This window comes from Triplophysa dalaica, chromosome 5 (genome assembly GCF_015846415.1).
Source record: "Triplophysa dalaica isolate WHDGS20190420 chromosome 5, ASM1584641v1, whole genome shotgun sequence".
Taxonomy (NCBI): Eukaryota; Metazoa; Chordata; class Actinopteri; order Cypriniformes; family Nemacheilidae; genus Triplophysa; species Triplophysa dalaica.
In genome coordinates this window covers 2,384,135-2,403,455 of record NC_079546.1, presented here as the reverse complement: position 1 = coordinate 2,403,455, position 19,321 = coordinate 2,384,135, and the positions used below count along the sequence as shown (strand labels likewise).

The window sequence follows — 19,321 nt, the reverse complement described above, 5'->3', positions numbered from 1 at the left end:
TATTAGAAATAAAAAAGTTGTTAATTATTGTCAAATACCTATATTTTGCTATAGCTGCATGGATAAAGGGTCATTTTCAGGTATAAATGTAGTAGACAAAATGATTTAATTAGTCATTCTCATAAAATGCTTTTACTGTACAAAAGTTCTTTACAAACAAATTTCTGCATTTATTTCCCTGAAACGTTAAATTAAACATTCTTATTCCTTGTTCTAATGAACGGTCTTATTTCCATATTACTAGTACTTTATTTAGTTATATTCAAATCCACGAGTTCCAAGAGTTAAGTCTTGGAACTACTGCACAAATCAGTTTCGCCATGTAATTTCCACCTCATCTGTTCTGTACCTGGAAAAAAAAACTTGACTGTCTTATTTTTAGACGTATTTTATATTACTTTAGGTATATCAGTGTTCTTGTGGATTTGTTTACCTTTGTGTAATCCAGGAGTCTGGCAGATCTGTGACGTGACCCGAGCGGAACATTTCCCATCCTGCCTGTGCAATCATTGCTCCATTATCTATACAAAAACTGCAGATTGTGCAATATGATATGAATCTAGAAGTAATGTATGATAAATCTTTTTTTCTTAGATCATGCAATAGGTGGTGGAGTCTGCATGAGTTGTCATACAAGCACTGAACCTGTCTCACCTCTCATCTGTGGCAAATAGTCGAGCCCCTCTTTCTTTACACATAACCCCCATCATCTCCTGCAGTCGCAGGTTACCTACAAAGAACCCTTGATGAGTCTAGTGTGAGAGCTTAAAATCAAATATCAACATAATGTTCGATTCACTTACACCCAACTCCGCCAACAATGAGAACCTCCTGAGAACCGCAGTGAGCCATGGCTCTTTCTGTTATCTCCACAAGCATAGCGAACAGAGTCTCCTGTTAATCACAGTTGTATTTTTTTATTATCTTTGCAATAATGTGCATACTAGAAATATGGTGAGCATTCATCATCAGCTTACTTGTAGAGAGAAACACAGATCCTCAGGAGTACACTGACCGACTCGCAACATTTTGTGAGCAGCATCCTGCATTTAAATGCAAAAGATACAGTACAAAATATAGACATTGATTAAAAATACCTTTAAATACAGACGTACCTTCTTAAAAATACAGAGCAAACTTTCATCTCACCTCTATATAGGACAAAATTCCAGAAAATGAAACATCCATGCCCTTCACTGTATAAGGCAGCTCTATGTACTGGGTGCCTCTAAAGAATACATTTACAAGTGCTTTTAAAGCAAGCAAACAGTTGATTTAATAAATTTTAGATAATTAAGCACAAGTAACTCCAATGCTACGGAATGCAAGGGTCCAATTGTGCTGTATATTTTAGTGCTGTATGTGGATAATGAACTTACTTCTTTGCCATCTGTTCAATGTTGTAACCAGGACTTGGATCATTTGATATCTATAAACAGGTAGAAAAAAATTAATCTGAATTGTATATTCAGATTTATGTATTTTTATACATTATATAAGAATGTGAGCAAACTAATGTACTTTGGGTTTCTTATTACCTTGATGACTCTTGCAAACCGGTCCAGACAGTTTCCCACAGCTATATCTATTGTTTCTCCAAATATCCTGTAACGCCGTTCAGAATATGCAATAACCTGTTAAAACATAAAACATTAAATATTAATTTCAATTCAAGAACACACATGAATGTCATATTGCACAGAAGTTGCACATGATGCTGTAAATTGAATCAGATGCATGATGCTGACATGTCTGTTGCTTTAAATGTGAGAAAGAAAGTTACACCAAGATTTTATAATACTCGCCTGTGTGTTCCCTCCACTCACATACAGCACAGTGGGGTTTTGGGCACGGGTGATTAAACGGCCCATTTCTATGTGCCCTATACAGTGGTTAACCCCCAGGAGAGGTTTGCCCCACAATTGGGAAAGTGTCCTGGCCACAATCGCAACCGTCACCAGAGGGGCCCCCATTCCAGGCCCTGTCCAACAGGAAGATTTGATAAGTGTGAAAAAACATGCAATGCACTGTAACAAACATAGTAAAGCTATGTTTACCTTTGGTGTAAGCCACACAGTCAATATCTGCAGGTTTGAGCCCAGCTTCATCTAGTGCCTCCCGAACAACAGTAAGAATAACACTACGATGGTGTTTTGCTGTCTCAGCAGGCAAGAACCCTACAACAATCGTGAGTGAGTCATTCAACAAAATACAAATAATGTTAAGAAAGATAAATTGACTGTAAGTGGTGTCAGATTTGATCAGCTCACCTTGGCCAGGTGGTGTGATGTACGTACGCCTGGGGTTTGACAGGACTTCCCCATCTCTGATTATACCTACACCAATCTTATTAGCACTTCCCTCAAATCCAATCACAACAGTCATGATATCCTGCTTAAAGAAATGAAAAAATGGAGTAGTTAAATGTATCAGAATTGTTTTGAAGTGAGACCATTTATCTGCTTGTATTGCATGAAGTGAACGGATGTGTTCTGTAAAATGTGCTGTATAAAACAATGCGAACCCTCCTGCTATTAAATCACGCCTTAACAGTATTTGATTATATAAATAATGATTATGAATATCCTAGTAATAATTGCGTTGCATTATTAGGTCGAATGTTTCTCAGAGCCTTTTCGTACTTACCACTCTTGAACACTTATTGGTCCCAGGACCATAACAACAGTTAACTTACAAAATGCCCCTGCGAAAATTGATGATAAATTACTGCTCATAAAATATAAAAAAATGTTGAGCATATTTTAAAGATAAACACTTATTAATTCTTCAAAGAAATACCAAAGATAACCAAACAGCATTTATATAAAATAATATTAACATGTATTTTAGTCAGGCGATAACATGGCCAGAACTCTATGGAGGGACCACGCGCCTCATGCATGCACAGTACACAGCAGAGCGCTTTAGCTTCCCGTCCGTGCAGAGCACGTCGAACCTCGCAATTCTGCACAGATTGAGTTTAGATTTTTCTAAACTAGGAACAACGTGCGCGGTAAGAGATTTTTTTTGCATCACGTTTATTCACACATAGATTCACATATAAATAAGAACGTTCTCAAAGTTATGGATGTAAGCAGATCTATTGTTAAAGCTGCGCTGCGCGTGCAAGCTTTTGCTTGTCTTATTCATTCAGGCCGCAGGTTGTTTTTTCAGGCTGTATAGTGAACAAGCTCATTTGTATTAAATCGTTATTTCAGCATACTCCAAACATGCATTTTGGTTTATGCCGTTCACGCTTTGCATGTAAGTGATTTAATCACCTGTGTGTACTACATAATGTCCTTTGTTGTGATATGGTTGTAGCCCTCGTTGTGTTGCATAGCTACACATTCCATTGCGCATGTCCTTTCTTGTAGGTGTACTTGCGTGTTCTATCAGCTTGCGACGTGTGTGTGGTCTCAGAACAACTGTGAACATGCCTAAAAGAGCCAAGAAGAACGAGGAATCTGTGGAAGGGGAGACAGACAATGGAACTGGTACATGGTTTGAATATCTGTATTAGAAAAATCTGTATCTTCACCGATTACATCAGATGTAAACCTATAATGTTACTTTTTTGGTCTCTTGCAGCACCTCAAAAGAAAGAGAAGAAGGGGAAAGAACCCGAAGCCCCAATTCTGTATGAAGATCCTCCAGATAAGACGACCAGTAAGGATGGCCGTTCTGCCAACATGAAGATCACCTCTTGGAATGTGGATGGGCTGCGTGCATGGGTGAAAAAGAAGGGACTTGATGTAAGATATCAGATGGCGCATGCAACATTGGCGTTGCATTATGCAAAATCTTACAACATTTGCTAATTTCTTCATGCAGTGGGTACGTGTGGAGGATCCAGATGTGCTGTGCCTGCAAGAAACGAAGTGTGCTGAGAAATCCCTTCCAGCTGATATCACTGACATGCCCGAGTATCCACACAAGTACTGGGCTGGATCAGAGGACAAAGAGGGTTACAGTGGAGTGGCGATGCTATGCAAGACTGAGCCCCTCAATGTCACCTACGGTATTGGTAAGTTCAGTTTGATTTGTGTGTATGGGGTTCTAGATTTCCATTGTTGCAAAACTTTATCTGTTTTGCTTTAATATAGGTAAGGAGGAACATGATAAAGAAGGCCGGGTAATCACTGCCGAGTTTCCATCTTTTTTCCTGGTCACTGCATACGTTCCCAATGCCAGCCGTGGTCTAGTGAGGCTTGACTACCGCAAGACCTGGGACGTAGATTTTCAGGCTTATCTGTGTGACTTGGATAAGCGCAAGCCCCTGGTGCTGTGTGGTGATCTCAATGTGGCCCACCAAGAGATCGATCTTAAAAACCCCAAGGGTAACCGCAAGAATGCCGGCTTCACCCCGGAGGAACGTGAGGGCTTCACCAAGCTGCTGGAGGCCGGTTTTACCGACAGTTTCCGAGAGCTGTATCCAGAACAGGCTTATGCCTACACCTTCTGGACATACATGATGAACTCGCGGTCCAAGAATGTGGGCTGGCGTTTGGACTACTTTTTGCTGTCATCTGCCCTGCTGCCAGGTCTGTGTGACAGCAAGATTCGTAACACTGCCATGGGAAGTGACCACTGCCCAATCACCCTGCTGTTGGCCGAATAGATCTGGTAACCCCCAGTCTAATCAGCTGGCACAGCCATTCAGTAATATCAGTTTTCTTTAGTGCAGGAGGCTCTAGCCCTGTTAGACCTAGATTAGCATTTCATTTCTGAAACCAAATACAGTTAGAAGTACGTTTTTTTATTCCATCTGTTATTATTGCTCTAAATTTAAGCTGATAATTGTGACACTAAATCTCACAGAGGATGTTGACCATAAACAGAATATTACAGGCATTTGTTCCATGTTTTATTTGTTGTATTTTAGATCTACATCTACTCGATAAACACTGTCAAAACTACTGTTATTAACGGTGTTTTCAAAGCTTGTAAAAAACACTGACCTGTGAGATATAAGTGACAAAGCTTGTAGGGTTTTGCTTTTGGTGCTATTCTAACCTTCGGCTTTTACAATGCTTCCTCTTCAGTTGGCAAAACCATTTGATGTGTTACTTGTTACATCTGGTCAAATTCAAACAAGATGAAAATCAGTTTTAAAAGAATAAATGTTTAATGACTTTTGGAGATGTTCTTTGTTTGTTCATGTTTTGAAATAAAGTGTAGTTTATAAAAAATCCAATATATCACTCCTATTTTTTTATTTGTTTAAACATCTGTTATAAAACATGAAAATTATTTAAAATACACAAAAGCAACAATATAGTATTTATAAAAGTGACACATTGTGTCTCATACAAACTACCGATATAATAAATTAATATATGTATATATATAAGTAACATTATTATATTAATTACGTTTAACTTAATATTTTAATAAACCAAAAGAACATTACACAAACTTTCTTTTTATACATTGCTTAGAACATAACAATACATCAATGTCATCAACAAATCATAAAACAACAAATACAAACCAGGGTCTTTCAGTCCAGTTTGAGTGCCAAGTCATTTAACAAATCCATAGACCATATTGTTTTAAATTATTTAGATTCAAAGTACATTTTCATTTCATTTTTGAATTTCTAAAACAATGGTTTGCTTTTCGAAAATGTACATTTGTCGATATGGTAGTTTGGTAAAAAAAAGGTTAATAAAATAATTTTCATCTTTTCACAATTATAAAAACCTAAAATAACATTTTTATACGTAAATTCAAAATTGGGGTTGACATGGCATTTGATAAAATCAAGAACATTGCACCAAAATGTAATTGTTTAACTTTAGTCTTTTGAGAGAACACTTGTCTGGATAAAACATATGAATCAATTTGAAAGTAACCAATTTGTAACTCCACCAAGTATTTGTTCGATTAAGTCCAAACTTATTTCCTCGAGATATCATTTACAATTCCATTCCAGTAAGAAATTACACATGGCAAAGATACAAGTCTTGCAGAAATAAACTTCTGGTTCTCTTATTTTTATTTATTAGAAGAAAAGTACTGTTTACCTACAAATGTTTAACATAGGTCCGAAGAGTGGCAAGATAATGATGTAAAAGAAAAACGTTTAAAAAGCAGAAGAACTCCTTTTGGAATTGCATCACAATTGCAAACTCCTTAGGGGGTTACAGGAATTCCATGCTTAGCTAAAAATTCAGAATAATTACATATTGAACCATTGTGATTAAAAAGTTGAGATACAAAAATACAGTTTTTAAACCGAAAAAACATTTTTGTTTATACAGTATAACATTATTATTCCAAATTAAATATGAAAGAGGGGTGAAATTTGTGTTTATAGATTAGGGACCATTAACATTTGTCTATGAAAAAGGGACAATTTCATAGGAATTTTCAATATATTATAATATTAATTATATTCCATCTATATCTTGGAAAATGTAACATCAGGAAACAGATTTCATTTAGAATTGTATTATCAACATTCAAAGCAATTTATATATAGTTAGACTATGACGTCAGTAATATTCATGATCTAAACAGGAACGCCGCTGATTCTTTCATAATAAAAGTTCTCCGATATTACCAAATTTCTAAACCTGAGCATACTTCTTCAATAATGCCTATGAACCTCCTGTCCCGGTCCAGTCTGCATTCATGTAAAATAAAAGTAAAACATATGAAAACTGAAAAAATATGAAATAATGGTTTGTGGGTTTGGGTTGTGTAGTGTCCTCGCAAAACCAGAATTATGTGGTTTTGCGCCACCAGAGGGAGAACTTACACTGTAGACCAGACCAAAGCGGATTAGACCGGAATCCGAGTCGTTTAGTCCAGTGTTGTTAAATGAACGACATGGTCAGGTGGAAAACACAGCGAAATCTTTCACTGGCCTGAATTATAACCCATAACACTGAATTTTGCTTCATTCCTGGAGAAAATATTAATTTCAAGATTCTTTTAACTTGGTTGAAGTTAATAAATATGGAAGCGGCGTGGACGAAGAAACCCGAAGGTGTGTATGTGCATTTTTCTATGGTTTTCCATTTTTTTGTAAAATCCAACACGAAAACAACTCGATAAATTGACCAAAACAAGTCGACAGCAACGTGTGAACTCACTCAGTCTGATCTGGTTTTAATGGACGTGTGAGGAAATGACAGGCAACGGTGTCATATTTTTTTCATAAATTATAGTGCATTCGATATTTAATGAAGCTCTGTAAGCTTTGTCTGTAAAAATAAAAGCTATAAAAAATTAATACAATATTGTTATACAGTTTTATATCCATACTATTAGCTTTCAATGCAAATAAACTTAAATTAAACTGCTTTTCGCTACATGCCCTAATGTTGTCATTTTTTCAGATACCTTGTCATTGATGAGGTTTACAGTCCCACCTCTACGGCTACTCTCTGCGGCCATGTGGCAGGTGACAGAACAGAGACAGGTGAAGCATTATGGGATGCTGGAGGAGTTTGTAACTATGGTGACGGAGACTGTGCCAGAGCTCTTGAATTTCCGTCAAAGAGTCCAACTGATACTTGGATTAAGAGCAAGGGTAAGTACTGTCATGGTGCAAGACCAGATCATATTTGTAGACTCTTGAGTTAAAAAATTAAGATTTTTTATTTTATAGTTTCTTTTAGAGTTGTGTCGTAGCGAGCATCAGCTCGACCCTGAAGATCTTCAGTCTCACCTGGACCGAATTCGGGCTCCTCGTGCAAACAACGCGCTCATTGAGGTATGAGAAGTGTGGAGGTGGGGTTGAAGAATGCATGGACATGTTCTTCACGCAGGGTTTCTATTCTACAGGTTGTTGATGAAGATATGGAGGAATCTGAGGCCAGTTTCTTGGCCCTCGCCCAGACCCTTATCAGCAACCCTGTAGAAAGAGAGCACTTTTTCCAGGTTACACACCTACACATGCTCACAATATACTTTTAATGTTTTTTTAACTGCAACTGCAACTTTGACTGTTTCTAAACCTGTGCCCTTAGAACATTTTCCCGGTGGAATACGGTCCCAGGTTTGACAAAGCACTACACAGACTTATGAAAGACTTTCTTCTACAGCTTGATCGCTTGATGTCAGTGCAGGATCTATCACAGGTAGAGTTTTCTGTGTTCGGTTGACTATTAGTGTACAGTTAGATATAGTGACTGATGGCAAAGGTGAATTCATATTTCAATGTTTAATTTCTCAGATGGTGTCTTGGTTCAGGGCCAGTCCCTCTCTCCTGGAGGAATGCATTCAGTCAATTTCGATCCCGAAGCACATAAAAAACCTTCTGGAACGTCAGAGAGCTAATGGACATATTTTGGAAAAGGGTAACATTTGTAGTATTATTACATTAAAGGAAACAAGTTTGCATTAACATTGTGTGAATATATGATGCAATTTACTGTGAGCAGTAAGTTGCATTTGCGTTTGTAAAGGTGCCCTATAAAAGTCTGCATTACAAAGGGAAAGTTTTCATCAGTGAAACCTGAATTACAAAAGGACAGGTTCATCAAGAAAAACCATATGTGTGCTCTCATTTGGGAGGCCCTTACAGTATTGTAGCTGTTGTTATTATCACATTTGTCAAGGAGTGGGCAATACAATGGTACCTTTCTGTAACTTGCTTATTGTTGTGCATTACAAGAAATGAAATACATTTGCAAATCTCCTCAGCCAATAACATGTTATGATTCGTGTCTTCATTTTCTCTCTCTGTTGCAGAAACACTTCGTTCGGCTCACGACAATTTAATATTTTCCTCTCTGTCTCTCCCTCAACTCGTCCGAGTCGTCATTCCCAGCGATCACGCTGAGTCTGGCGACCCATCTGAATCAGGAATGGATAGTCAAGATGACTGCCCCAGTTCCAAAACCCTGTCTGATCCCAGTACGTCGGACTGGAAAGCTGAAAAGAGGAAAATCAAGATTGAGACAGATGAACAGTTGGACATAGATGTTGATGAAGATGATGATCAAAACTTGTCAGTTAAGAGTGAAAGGGGAACACGTGCCCATTGTAAAGGCAAGAGGAAGATATACGAAGGCTGTCCCGGTGAAGAGATGAATCAGACACGCACAAAAAAATCCTCAATGAGATCCTGTAAAAGAAAAAGAAATGATAATGTTGAAGCGTCCGGAGCGTTCACGTTTATAAATCACTTAGGGGCGTACACAGGTGAGTTCATTATAACCAATTTGAATGAACAGAAAATGAATACATGTAGTTATTGTTATTTTGTTTTATTTATTTCTTTCCACAGAAGAGGCTTCCTACCATACATCGGATGCTTCTAAAGTCCCCTGGTCAGACGAAGAAACGCACAACCTCATTGACATATGGGGGAAAGACAGCGTCCAGAGGAGCCTAAAAGATTGTGCCCGCAACAGACACATATTTAACCTGATCTCCAAGAAGATGTACGACACAGGGTTTGCCAGAACAGCAGAGCAGTGTCACACCAGGATAAAACGCTTGAAAATGTCCTTTCGACAGTGCCACGAAAAGTGAGTTCACTCATACAAACATTGACAAAAACATTTTATTAAAGCTTATCTCTTATTTTTTGATATTCTGCTGAGGAGCCACAACCACAGATAATTTTCATTGGTCCAAAAGTATTCTGAATTGTGACAATAGTTATTTAATATTCATTTATTTCTATTTTTCTAATATTATTAAAAATGAAAAAGTATACAATATTTATTGCAATTTAGCACATTAAGTCTCCCCCTAATAAAGGTTTCCTAATAGCATAATGCCTTTAAAAAAATCATGACTGTAATGCAAATTATTAGTTTTGAGAGTTTATTTAAAGTAAAAATTATATTTTTCTCCACAGTAATACTATGTTGATGACCTTCAGAGTAAACATACTGTTTTTGTAATTTTATAGTGTCGTACTTTATCATCTTCATTTTAGAAAGATTAATAACTTGTCGCTGAAAACAAGGTAAGGGCAGTTTTACGTGTGTATTTCGCTGGTGGCTTTGCTTCTCTCAATACTAAATTTATTGCTGGATTTGTCTGTTTACATGCGAAAAAAGGCTCAAAACTAAATTATAATCAGCCTATCTGACCATAGACTATAACTAGTCTGAATTTTGTATTTGTGTGGCAGCGTTAAAGGTGGAGAGAAACCAGAGTGGAAGTACTACAATCAGTTGGAGAAAATTATGTGCGGCAAAGACTCAACCACAGACCAGGACGACAATATCGATCCTTCTGAGAAAATTCCAGAAGAGTCCTCTGGACAGCAGGAGGACGAGGACACACATGCCTGGGAGATTCAGGGTCACGCTGGATTGGAGGGTACTTTTACAGTTTGGAATTAAAGATCTAAGAAACACATCCTGTATTGTTAAAATATATCATTCCCTTTTAAGGTACGAGGAATGTCCTTTGGACCGATCTGGAGACTCAAACTCTGATTAAGATCTGGGGAGAGGACAGAACCCAGAGAGAACTGAGAGGGGTTCTTCAAAATGGACACATCTTTGCCATTATCTCAAAGAAGATGGCCACTCACGGATACATCCGGACGGCGGAACAGTGTCAGAGCAGAATAAAGCGACTGAAGCTGTGTTTCAAACAGTGCTACGAGAATAACCTGTGAGTCATTTCACATTTTCATTTTACAGCTGCACTTCTCAATCTTAGAAGTTTAAATGTATCAATTTATGAAAAATTAAAAGACATTTTGTAATTAATATTGTTCTAAATTTACAAAATTAAACATGTGTTTCTTGAGGATATGAGAGCAAAACAAGTGAATCTAGCACATATTATTAAATGTACTCAAAGAATTATTGACACATTTTGAAGGACATATTTCTTTTCCTAACACAAACAATTTATTGAAATGTTTTCATGTTCTTTTCTATGGAAGCCGATATGACAGATATCCATCATAAAAGTAATTCAGATGACTCTTAAAGATCTTCTGAAATAAAAATATATGTTTGTCTTAAAAAACTTTTTTTATATGTCAATATGTCACATATCCACGACAACATACACTGTAAAGTAAAATATGGCAGCACGCTGTTGAATCTTATTGTTTCTTCCATGCCATGTGACCAGTTATCATGTGTGTGTTTGGTCTTGACATTTAGCATTATTGATATACCACCATATCTAAATGTATTAAATTGTTTTTTTTGTGTTTAACTTAAGAAAAGAAGTCAAACACATCTCGTACTGCATGAGGGAATTTTAAATCATTTAGGTGAACTTTTTAGTTAAATAACTGAAAGTGTTATTCATGAATTCTTCTTTGTCCCAAAGAAGCAGCACTGAAGGCAAAGAGTCAGTCGAATTTAAATTCTATAAACAAATGGAAAGAATCTTAGGTAATGAAGAGTCCAACCACACGCCGTTGCCTGAGATGCCATGCTCGACAGAGATCAAAGAGGAGGAGTCAACTGACATCGAGTACCAAGTGTACAAGTATCAGGAAATAGGTAGCCTATGTACTATTGCAAAAAGAATATATCTTCTAGCCCAAAAGAAGATTAATCTAAAACACGGTTTATCCATGGATAAATATATGTCTGAAACTTGCTTTTTATCCCCACCATGTCCCCTTATCATCATCTAACACAGAAACAGCAATGAACTGCATGGATGACAGAAAGAAGGTTGCGTGGTCTGATGCCGAGACCTTGATTCTTCTTCAGTTATGGGGGGATGAGCAGGTCCAGATGAACCTGCAGCGCTGCCCTCACAACGGCCACATCTACGCGGAGATCTCAGAGAAGTTAAATGCTTACGGTTACTCGCGCTCAGCCGAGCAGTGCCAAACCAGAATCAAACGCCTTAAAATAAGCTACAGGCAATGCAGGGACAGCCTCGGGTCAGTCTCAAAACTATTTTTAACAACAGTCAAAACTACTTAATGTAATTCATGTAAATGTCATCTTTTGAAGTTGTAAATGGGTCCTGCTATGTTTTCAATGTGTGTTTTCTTTGCAGTTTATCTGAAGCCGAGCGAGTCGAATTTAAGTTTTATGATTTGATGGAAGACATTTTTCGGAAGAAATTTTCCTCCGAAGCTTCAGGGGCGTCAGATCAAGAACCCAACAGCAGCATTAAACCAGGTACTTAACTCAAGAGTGTTTAGATATAAATGTGTATTAAGACCTGCTCTGTTTAACAGCCAGTCAGAATTCATTTTGAATTTCAAGTCATCGTTCTTGAAATGGCCATTTATCTGCTCTTTGCATATCTGTTGGCATTTGTCATGATAAACATTTATTTTCTTTATTTAATTTGAATTATTTCATCTTTATTTCATTTCATTATATTCTTCACAGAGGAGTTTTAAGTTTTGTTTTCTTTCAGAATTGTCGGACCCCTGCAGTATTTCGGACCAGGCAGTGTCAGAGCACTGGTCAGACTCTGAAACAGATGCTTTAATAGAGGTTTGGGCAGAAGATGAGATGAAGGAAGCCCTGAGAGACTCCGGCCACAAAGGCCACGTGTTTGCCGACATAGCAGAGAAGATGAACAGTCATGGGTTCCTCAAAACACCAGAGCAATGCAGAGTGAAGATCAAGACCATGAGAAAGCATTTCCAAGTGTGCTGTGAAAGAAAACAGTGAGTTTAGTATCTATTCATTCCAATTATGATCTTGCAAAGCAGCCATTTTTATCACATGAGGTTTAATAATGTTTATACTCAGATGTGGCGAAGAGCAAGACGACAATAAGTTCTACGATAAATTGAAGAGGCTTCTGGTCGATGGGGCCTTTTCTGTGGAAATATTTGATGATCAAGAAGATCATGATGCAGGTGTGTATGAATTTATATTTTGAAATCACGAAACCAACTTTTTGGCCACAGTGCATTATGGGATGTGTTCTTTCTCAGAATCCCAGTTGCCGTCCGTGGCAGTAGTTGAATCAGGCAGGAAGATGCCCTGGTCAGACCGGGAGACCCAGGCCCTACTGGAGATCTGGGGTGAGGCCCGTGTGCAGCACAGTCTCAAGAGCTGTCTGAAAAACAGACACATATACAGATATATTTCCAGGAGAATGTTGGCACGGGGTTTCAACAGAACGGGCGAGCAGTGCCACTCGCGTGTGAAAAGGCTCAAAGCTCAGTTTTACTATGATAGGTGGGTCAGAATATCTATATATCAGTTATTTTAGTATAAAAACAAAAAATATTTGAAACGCATTTAAAAAAAACATTTTGCATGTAAAATATGTGACCTTTTTGTATTTCCTTATTTTATTTTAGCAGAGAGGAGTGTAAATTTTATGATCAAATGGAAAAGATTATTTTAAAGGACGCAATAGGCGATGAACTGGTCATCAGCGAGCTGGAATCCCTGACTGATTCCGATTCAGGTATATGGTTCATATCTTCACCTGAGATCATTAGATAACGTTCTTCATGACAGAAACGTAGGTCAGAAGATTCATTTTTGTACCTCTTTGCGTGTCCAGAATCCATGGCGCTCTCGAAACCTCTCCTCGGAGACGGGCCGAAGCTGGCGTGGGGTGACAGTGAGACTCGGGCTCTCATATCCGTTTGGGGAAACGACCAGATCCAGGAGAGGCTAAGATGCTGTGTCAAACGCAAACCTGTTTTTCAGCAGATTGCTAAAGCAATGACTGAGAAGGGCTACAGCCGAACCGACGAACAGTGTCGGACCAGGATCAAAAGACTGAAGGCCAGTTACCGTCAGTGTCTTGACAGTCCAAGGTATACACACAAACCTGAAACTGACTATTTTAAACAGCAAATTAAACATACAATGTAGAAAAGGAAAGTTTTAAAGACTGGTTTGTTGTATGGGTGAATAGATAGATCTTGTCTACTCTTTGTACAATAACTGTATGTTGACACGAATGTGCTTTTTATCTTTTTACTTAACTCAAAGAAATGAAGGGGAGCAGGTGGAATGGAAATTCTTTAATCAGCTAAAGAAAACATTCGACAAGTATTATCCAAATTCAGATGAAACTGAGAGCAACATCACCCAAGATCCAGAGACCGTCAGGAGGAAAACGTCTAGCAGGTCTTCAAAAGCACAAAACTCAGGTAAATTTTGTGTCTGTATTCATAATTCTAATATCAAGCAAATATCATATCGGTTTATGAGAATAGAAAAAAATTATACACATTGGTGATATTACACTATATGACTTTTTCAGTGTGACTACAGTAAATCTCCTTTGGGGTAAAAGTGAGGCCTCCAGGATTTCTGATCTTACGGAGCACAAAGGTGACCTGACAAATGAGGTATTTTCAGCCACGTGACCTGTGGATGAATTATGGAGCAGGGACACACAAACCTCTTATCAGATGAATGTGGGAATCAAATGGTTGCTTAAAAAAATCCAATACTTCCACTATGCAGCAACAGCAGGACTAATGGTGCTGTTGTGACCACACAGGTTCAAAACCATAGATCGTATAACCAGTCTGAAGCTGCTTGTCTGCTACCATAGAGTGTTAAACTTGGAAGGCAGTATTAGATTTGCCTCAAACCTTTCCTCTGTGCCATTTTAGTTGTATTTTTGTATTTAGAATCTAAATTAATTGTAAAACAGATTTTGTCATCTATTGTATTTCACAAAACCACTAAAAAGTTACATGAACAATGGCTCATATGACTTGGTAATTGTACTTTAAGATTTGCATTAAACATTCTGGAACCATTCCAGGGAAATAACATAGTTCCTACATTGTACAAAAGTATTTGGTCTTGGAGTACATATCTCATAGATTTAACAACAAAATGCAAAATGTACATTATACAAATACGGGTTCTTGTTTAATATAATCAATACATTTGTTTTTATATGCTTCAGTTTGAGCCAAATTTAGTGTTAACTTTAGATCGAGACCAAAAAGGCTGAAACAAATACTTTTTACTTTTGTTTTTGTATTTATTAACACGTGCATTGCTCAGTAATTGTGGAATAGTAAGAAGTAGGGTTGCTCTTTCAGGCAACTGTGGCAAATTTTTTAACAACGATTAGCAAATTTGGTTAAGTGATAATTTTAACATTATCTTAAGAAGGTAATCTGGATTTAAGTATATCCAATATAATTTCAACATGAGCAATCATAAAACCTTCAAACTGTGAACTAAAGAGAAACTAGAAATACAACCTTTTGTTAAAGGTGTCAAAATTCTGGACCTCCAGCATCCCCAATCAGAAGAACTGCAAAATATTTTTTCAAAGCTTTCTATGGGTAGGGCAAACAGTAGTAAGTACGGAACTGAGAAAAATGTTTAGCATAATAGAACATTACACACTTCATTGTTAATAATTCAAAAAGATACACTGTTGTTTATGTCAGTTAAATACCATAATAGCTTTGTTTTGAGTCAATAAACTGATTATTTATTTGATTGTTTGTTGAAGTTGCTGATTTAGCATGACTTAGATATCATGATATCAAATAATGATGAATATATTTCAACAGGCTTACTGGAATAAAAGAACATAACCCTTACCAACATAAATACCACCTACTATGCTGAAATACAAAATTGCAAGTAATTTTTGTACAATTTACATATTGGTTGGAACATAACAGCACAAACTGGTCTGTTTTGAAACAAATGATTTAAATTAATCAGATAAATATTCAAACTGCACATAGGCCTGTAACATCAAGGGCTTTTAGGTTCGTGTTTCTTGCGGCCACGGGTTTGGTCATAGCTCTTTCTATGGTCTGCACGTTCACCCATATGAATTCTCTCATGCTTTTTCAGAGGCCCGGCAAACTTAAAGCTCTTCCCGCAATGCGAACACTGCCACGGCCGCTCGCCGGTGTGGCTAAGCATATGGTTCTTCAGGTGAGACGAGTGCTTGTAAGTCTTTCCGCATCGCTCGCAGGTGAAGGGACGTTCGCCCGTGTGTACACGTTCATGTCTCTTCATATTACCGATCTGAGAGAAGGCTTTCCCACACATCTTGCAGCGGAACGGACGCTCTCCTGTGTGTATGCGTAGGTGGCACCTCAGCATCTCCGGTCCTGCAAAAGTCTTGTGACAAAGGGTGCAAGGGATCTTCATCCGGGGTCTCTCGTGGTTCCGTTGATGCTTTTTCAAGTCGAACATGTAGACAAAAGACTTGCCGCAGATAGAGCACAGGTACTGCCTCTCACCTACATGATAACCTTTGTGTCTTCTGAGGAGGCTGGCGTATATGAAACTTTTCCCACACTGGTTACACTGGTAGGAGCGCTCCATGGAATGGTGGCGGACATGGATGGATAGCTTAAATGCTGTTGGAAAGCTCTTGTCACAATGTGGACACTGGTGGAGGTTTTCTGATGTGTGGCATTCGCGGTGAATCTTTAAGTAAGAGCCCTGGGAAAAGCTCTTGCCGCAGATGGTGCACTTGTAGGGTTTTTCACCTGTGTGCACACGGATGTGCTTGAAGAGGTCGGCTTTTTTGCGGAAAGACTTGACACAGTGCGTGCATTTGAAAGGCCTGGCGAGCGAGTGAGTTTTGATGTGATTGGTCAGGAAGCTGAGGCACCTGAAGCTCTTGCCGCAGTCTGAACACTGAAAAGGACGCTCGCCCGTGTGTGTGCGCATGTGATTCCTCAGAAGACACTCGAAACGAAACTCCTTGTGGCACTCGGGACACGCGTGTCTTTTTTCTTCCTGTGCCGCTTGGGATTCAGAAGGTACAGAGACTTGCTTTTTGGACACTGCGACTCGAGGCGGACTGCTCTTTCTGTGGATGATAGACTTCACGGATGGAGGTCTTTCTACGACGGGAACGTAGATCATCTCCTCCCTTACGATCTCAACCGGATTTGGAGGCAAGACTGGTAGAGAGATGCCCTTTCCTGTTAACTCCGAGATCCACTGCTCCAAACTGACCTGCCTCACTCCAGCAGTCTCTGTCATATCCGGTTGTTCCAGAAACTGCAATTGTGTCTCCTCGCCCTCGTTCTCAAACTCCGATACAACCACGGTAGAGCCGTCTGCAGTGAGGTAGATCTGCTGGACTTCACAGATCTCTGAATCTTTCTCTTCACAGAGGGCTTCTTCTTGTATACCATTCTCTGCTTCTTCGGCAGTGGCTTCTGTTGTAAATTCCTCGCTGTCGGTTAAAGGTTCAGCCTCCTCAGTGTAACTCTGCGAGGGACTCATTACTGCAAGGCATGCGTGTTCGGTTTCTGTTTGGCTCTCTGTGCTTTCTGCATCAATGATAACCGTCTCTTGAGCTATAGATGTAGGAGGCAAACTTGCCTCTTGTTCAAAAGTTAAGGCAGGGGAGATTGTCTCCTGTATGACCGGGTGAGGTAAACAAACCACTTCAGTCGTGGTAGGAATAGACACTGAAAAATAAGAAGAAAATAATCTAATTGGAATCATCCAGATGTTAAAAACAACATCACAATAACTAATAGAACATTTTCATATTTTAATGCATGCAAACAAATAAAACTTACTTTCACTAATAATTCTCCTTGGCTGCTCACTATTTCTGTTGTGAAGTCTTCTGGATTGGAAGTGTTGGAGAACATCCTTGATTTCAATTGGATCTGAGAGCGGCTGCACAATCTCCTCCATCATAGACAGACCGCCACATAACCGCGAGGCTGTCTGAGGAAACACACAGTGTCCGCAGTACACGGTCATCAACATTTAAAGGTTTAGCCTGAGCTCTGCAAGAAATGGACAGAAGGTTCCCCATCCTGTCTCTGTCTTAAACTAACCAACCATTAGCTACATGCTACAGTTAACTCATTACCTCTTTAAGATTGGGCACAGGTAGCAGATCCTCCACTCGAGACAGGAAGTCCCATGCAAGGCTCTGTAATACTGCATCATATCCTGCCCCATATTCAACAGGGAAGACATGCTGAAGAAAGAGAAACAGGTGAATGAAGACAGAGGCTTGTAAAGAAAAGACTACAAAGAAATGTAAATCTGAGAGCTACCTGGATAAAATTCTCTTTCTTTTCTGTATCCTCCAAGATGCTGTGCACCGTTCTAATAAATTTGTTATTGATGATCTCACTTTCTACATCTTTACACTGCAACAAAAAGTGAGACATTGACAATGTTTATTCAGCCTAATACTGTTCAAATGAAATAGCTTTATATGGATGGTGTTTAAATAACAATGACAACATTTACTTTATGTGTGAACCTTCGAAGAGAATCCAAATGTGCCTGAATGATCCACAGATCTGGCGATTTATCTTTCAGACAAAGCTCCAGAATCACCTACAAAAACAGATTCATTTCATATACCGTATCTAACCTATGAAGAAGTATGAAACGCTTCAAAATTCAATTCAAATGGGATTTACTTTTTTCCGAAGATAAAAGATGAGTTTATTAACCAGACTTCGATTCATGATGTCGGGAACAGTCTCTGTTACCAACACCACGAACTGCTCCAACTTTCCGTAATGTGTCACATTTCGACGCTGAATCACCTGCCATAAAAATGCTGACATCAGCCGCAGGGGTGGTACCACCAGACGCAGTGCAGAGAGAGGGAGTGGAGGGACTACAATAAATGAAATAAGAATAAATAAAGAGGCAGAGAAAGAAAAATGTACTGTCAATAGATCTCAATATCTGAAGCCTGTGAATTAACATAATATCTGGAAGCCAAATTCTTGTTTTATAAATGTGTGTGTGTACTACATCCATACTATAATTATAATATTATTATAATCGTCTTGATAACAATTTTATATTTGTAATTTGAAAGCTTCAAATAAGAGTATACATATATAATATTTGATTATATAGCAATAATAGATAAAACAATTATATTGTGTTATATATCGTAATGCAAATGTATATTATATCATATAATAACATATATAAAAACACAATACATTCATATTATACAAAAAGTTACATATAAACCTCAGTTTATATTACAACCACAATTAATTTTAACTGCCATTACTGTACGTTAACTATTTTGTATTTTTCGTTTTTTTTTGTGCCGGTAATTGTTTTGCTTGTTTTATCACAGAGAAATTCTAGATTAATATAATAAAATATAATTAAAAAATGTAAAGATCTTTTAAAGCAACATCATTAAAAAAAGTGAATTACGTGGTGTGCAAGCTACTTTAACAGGATTGGTTTTGCTAGCTTCACTCTCTTAGCTTTTAGCTCACATGCTAAACAACTTACCGGTCTCGCGACTCTCTGCGTTTAAAATTTCCATTATTGACGGCTAAAGTAAATCTGTACGTGTGTTTTAATCAAACTGCGAACTCATCACATCCCTGAATTAAACGGTTATAATAGATTAGGGTCTGGTGGTCGTGAAGTTGACCGAAGCAACGAACAACAACGTTCAACCGGAACACGCGGCGGAAGTA

The 19,321-nt window shown here is 38.2% G+C and overlaps 4 protein-coding genes across 9 annotated transcripts; 2 read left to right on the top strand and 2 right to left on the bottom strand.

Moving 5' to 3' along the window:
* Window positions 1-87: 87 nt before the first annotated feature.
* On the bottom strand, window positions 88-2,666 carry osgep (O-sialoglycoprotein endopeptidase). Of its 3 annotated transcripts, none has more exons than XM_056748758.1 (12): window positions 2,647-2,666; window positions 2,271-2,391; window positions 2,058-2,177; window positions 1,806-1,981; window positions 1,539-1,634; window positions 1,380-1,429; window positions 1,150-1,228; window positions 978-1,043; window positions 804-894; window positions 655-730; window positions 434-532; window positions 88-349 (listed from the first exon to the last, which is right to left on the bottom strand). In XM_056748758.1, exons 2-12 carry the CDS (start codon window positions 2,383-2,385, stop codon window positions 310-312), a joined length of 1,008 nt encoding a protein of 335 aa, XP_056604736.1. In that variant the 5' UTR covers window positions 2,386-2,391; window positions 2,647-2,666; the 3' UTR covers window positions 88-309. The 3 variants fall into 3 exon arrangements, with proteins under 3 accessions (XP_056604736.1, XP_056604737.1, XP_056604738.1); XM_056748759.1 differs by having other exon boundaries at window positions 2,271-2,394; window positions 2,647-2,659; XM_056748760.1 differs by lacking the exon at window positions 2,647-2,666 and having other exon boundaries at window positions 434-498; window positions 2,271-2,621.
* Window positions 2,667-2,889: 223 nt separating this feature from the next.
* On the top strand, window positions 2,890-5,197 carry apex1 (APEX nuclease (multifunctional DNA repair enzyme) 1). 2 transcript variants are annotated; one of them, XM_056748756.1, is made up of 6 exons: window positions 2,918-3,013; window positions 3,219-3,264; window positions 3,378-3,497; window positions 3,592-3,755; window positions 3,835-4,027; window positions 4,107-5,197. In XM_056748756.1, the coding sequence occupies exons 2-6, from the start codon at window positions 3,231-3,233 to the stop codon at window positions 4,619-4,621; spliced, it is 1,026 nt and encodes a 341-aa protein (XP_056604734.1). In that variant the 5' UTR covers window positions 2,918-3,013; window positions 3,219-3,230; the 3' UTR covers window positions 4,622-5,197. The 2 variants fall into 2 exon arrangements, with proteins under 2 accessions (XP_056604735.1, XP_056604734.1); XM_056748757.1 differs by lacking the exon at window positions 3,219-3,264 and having other exon boundaries at window positions 2,890-3,013.
* Window positions 5,198-6,714: 1,517 nt separating this feature from the next.
* Window positions 6,715-14,670, top strand: zgc:113263 (uncharacterized protein LOC503753 homolog). 3 transcript variants are annotated; one of them, XM_056748087.1, is made up of 20 exons: window positions 6,715-6,997; window positions 7,350-7,543; window positions 7,622-7,726; window positions 7,798-7,893; window positions 7,983-8,093; window positions 8,189-8,312; window positions 8,707-9,159; window positions 9,245-9,488; window positions 10,103-10,293; window positions 10,368-10,593; window positions 11,272-11,444; window positions 11,587-11,836; window positions 11,956-12,080; window positions 12,325-12,580; window positions 12,666-12,775; window positions 12,854-13,100; window positions 13,226-13,335; window positions 13,435-13,693; window positions 13,872-14,032; window positions 14,146-14,670. In XM_056748087.1, the coding sequence occupies exons 1-20, from the start codon at window positions 6,967-6,969 to the stop codon at window positions 14,148-14,150; spliced, it is 3,471 nt and encodes a 1,156-aa protein (XP_056604065.1). In that variant the 5' UTR covers window positions 6,715-6,966; the 3' UTR covers window positions 14,151-14,670. The 3 variants fall into 3 exon arrangements, with proteins under 3 accessions (XP_056604065.1, XP_056604066.1, XP_056604064.1); XM_056748088.1 differs by having other exon boundaries at window positions 11,269-11,444; window positions 13,229-13,335; XM_056748086.1 differs by having other exon boundaries at window positions 6,716-6,997; window positions 11,269-11,444.
* On the bottom strand, window positions 14,164-19,306 carry si:dkey-14d8.1 (zinc finger and SCAN domain-containing protein 21). Its single transcript, XM_056748089.1, has 7 exons — window positions 19,131-19,306; window positions 18,284-18,486; window positions 18,108-18,197; window positions 17,909-18,004; window positions 17,719-17,829; window positions 17,417-17,570; window positions 14,164-17,302 (listed from the first exon to the last, which is right to left on the bottom strand). Exons 1-7 carry the CDS (start codon window positions 19,162-19,164, stop codon window positions 15,618-15,620), a joined length of 2,373 nt encoding a protein of 790 aa, XP_056604067.1. The 5' UTR covers window positions 19,165-19,306; the 3' UTR covers window positions 14,164-15,617.
* Between the last annotated feature and the right edge of the window lie 15 nt (window positions 19,307-19,321).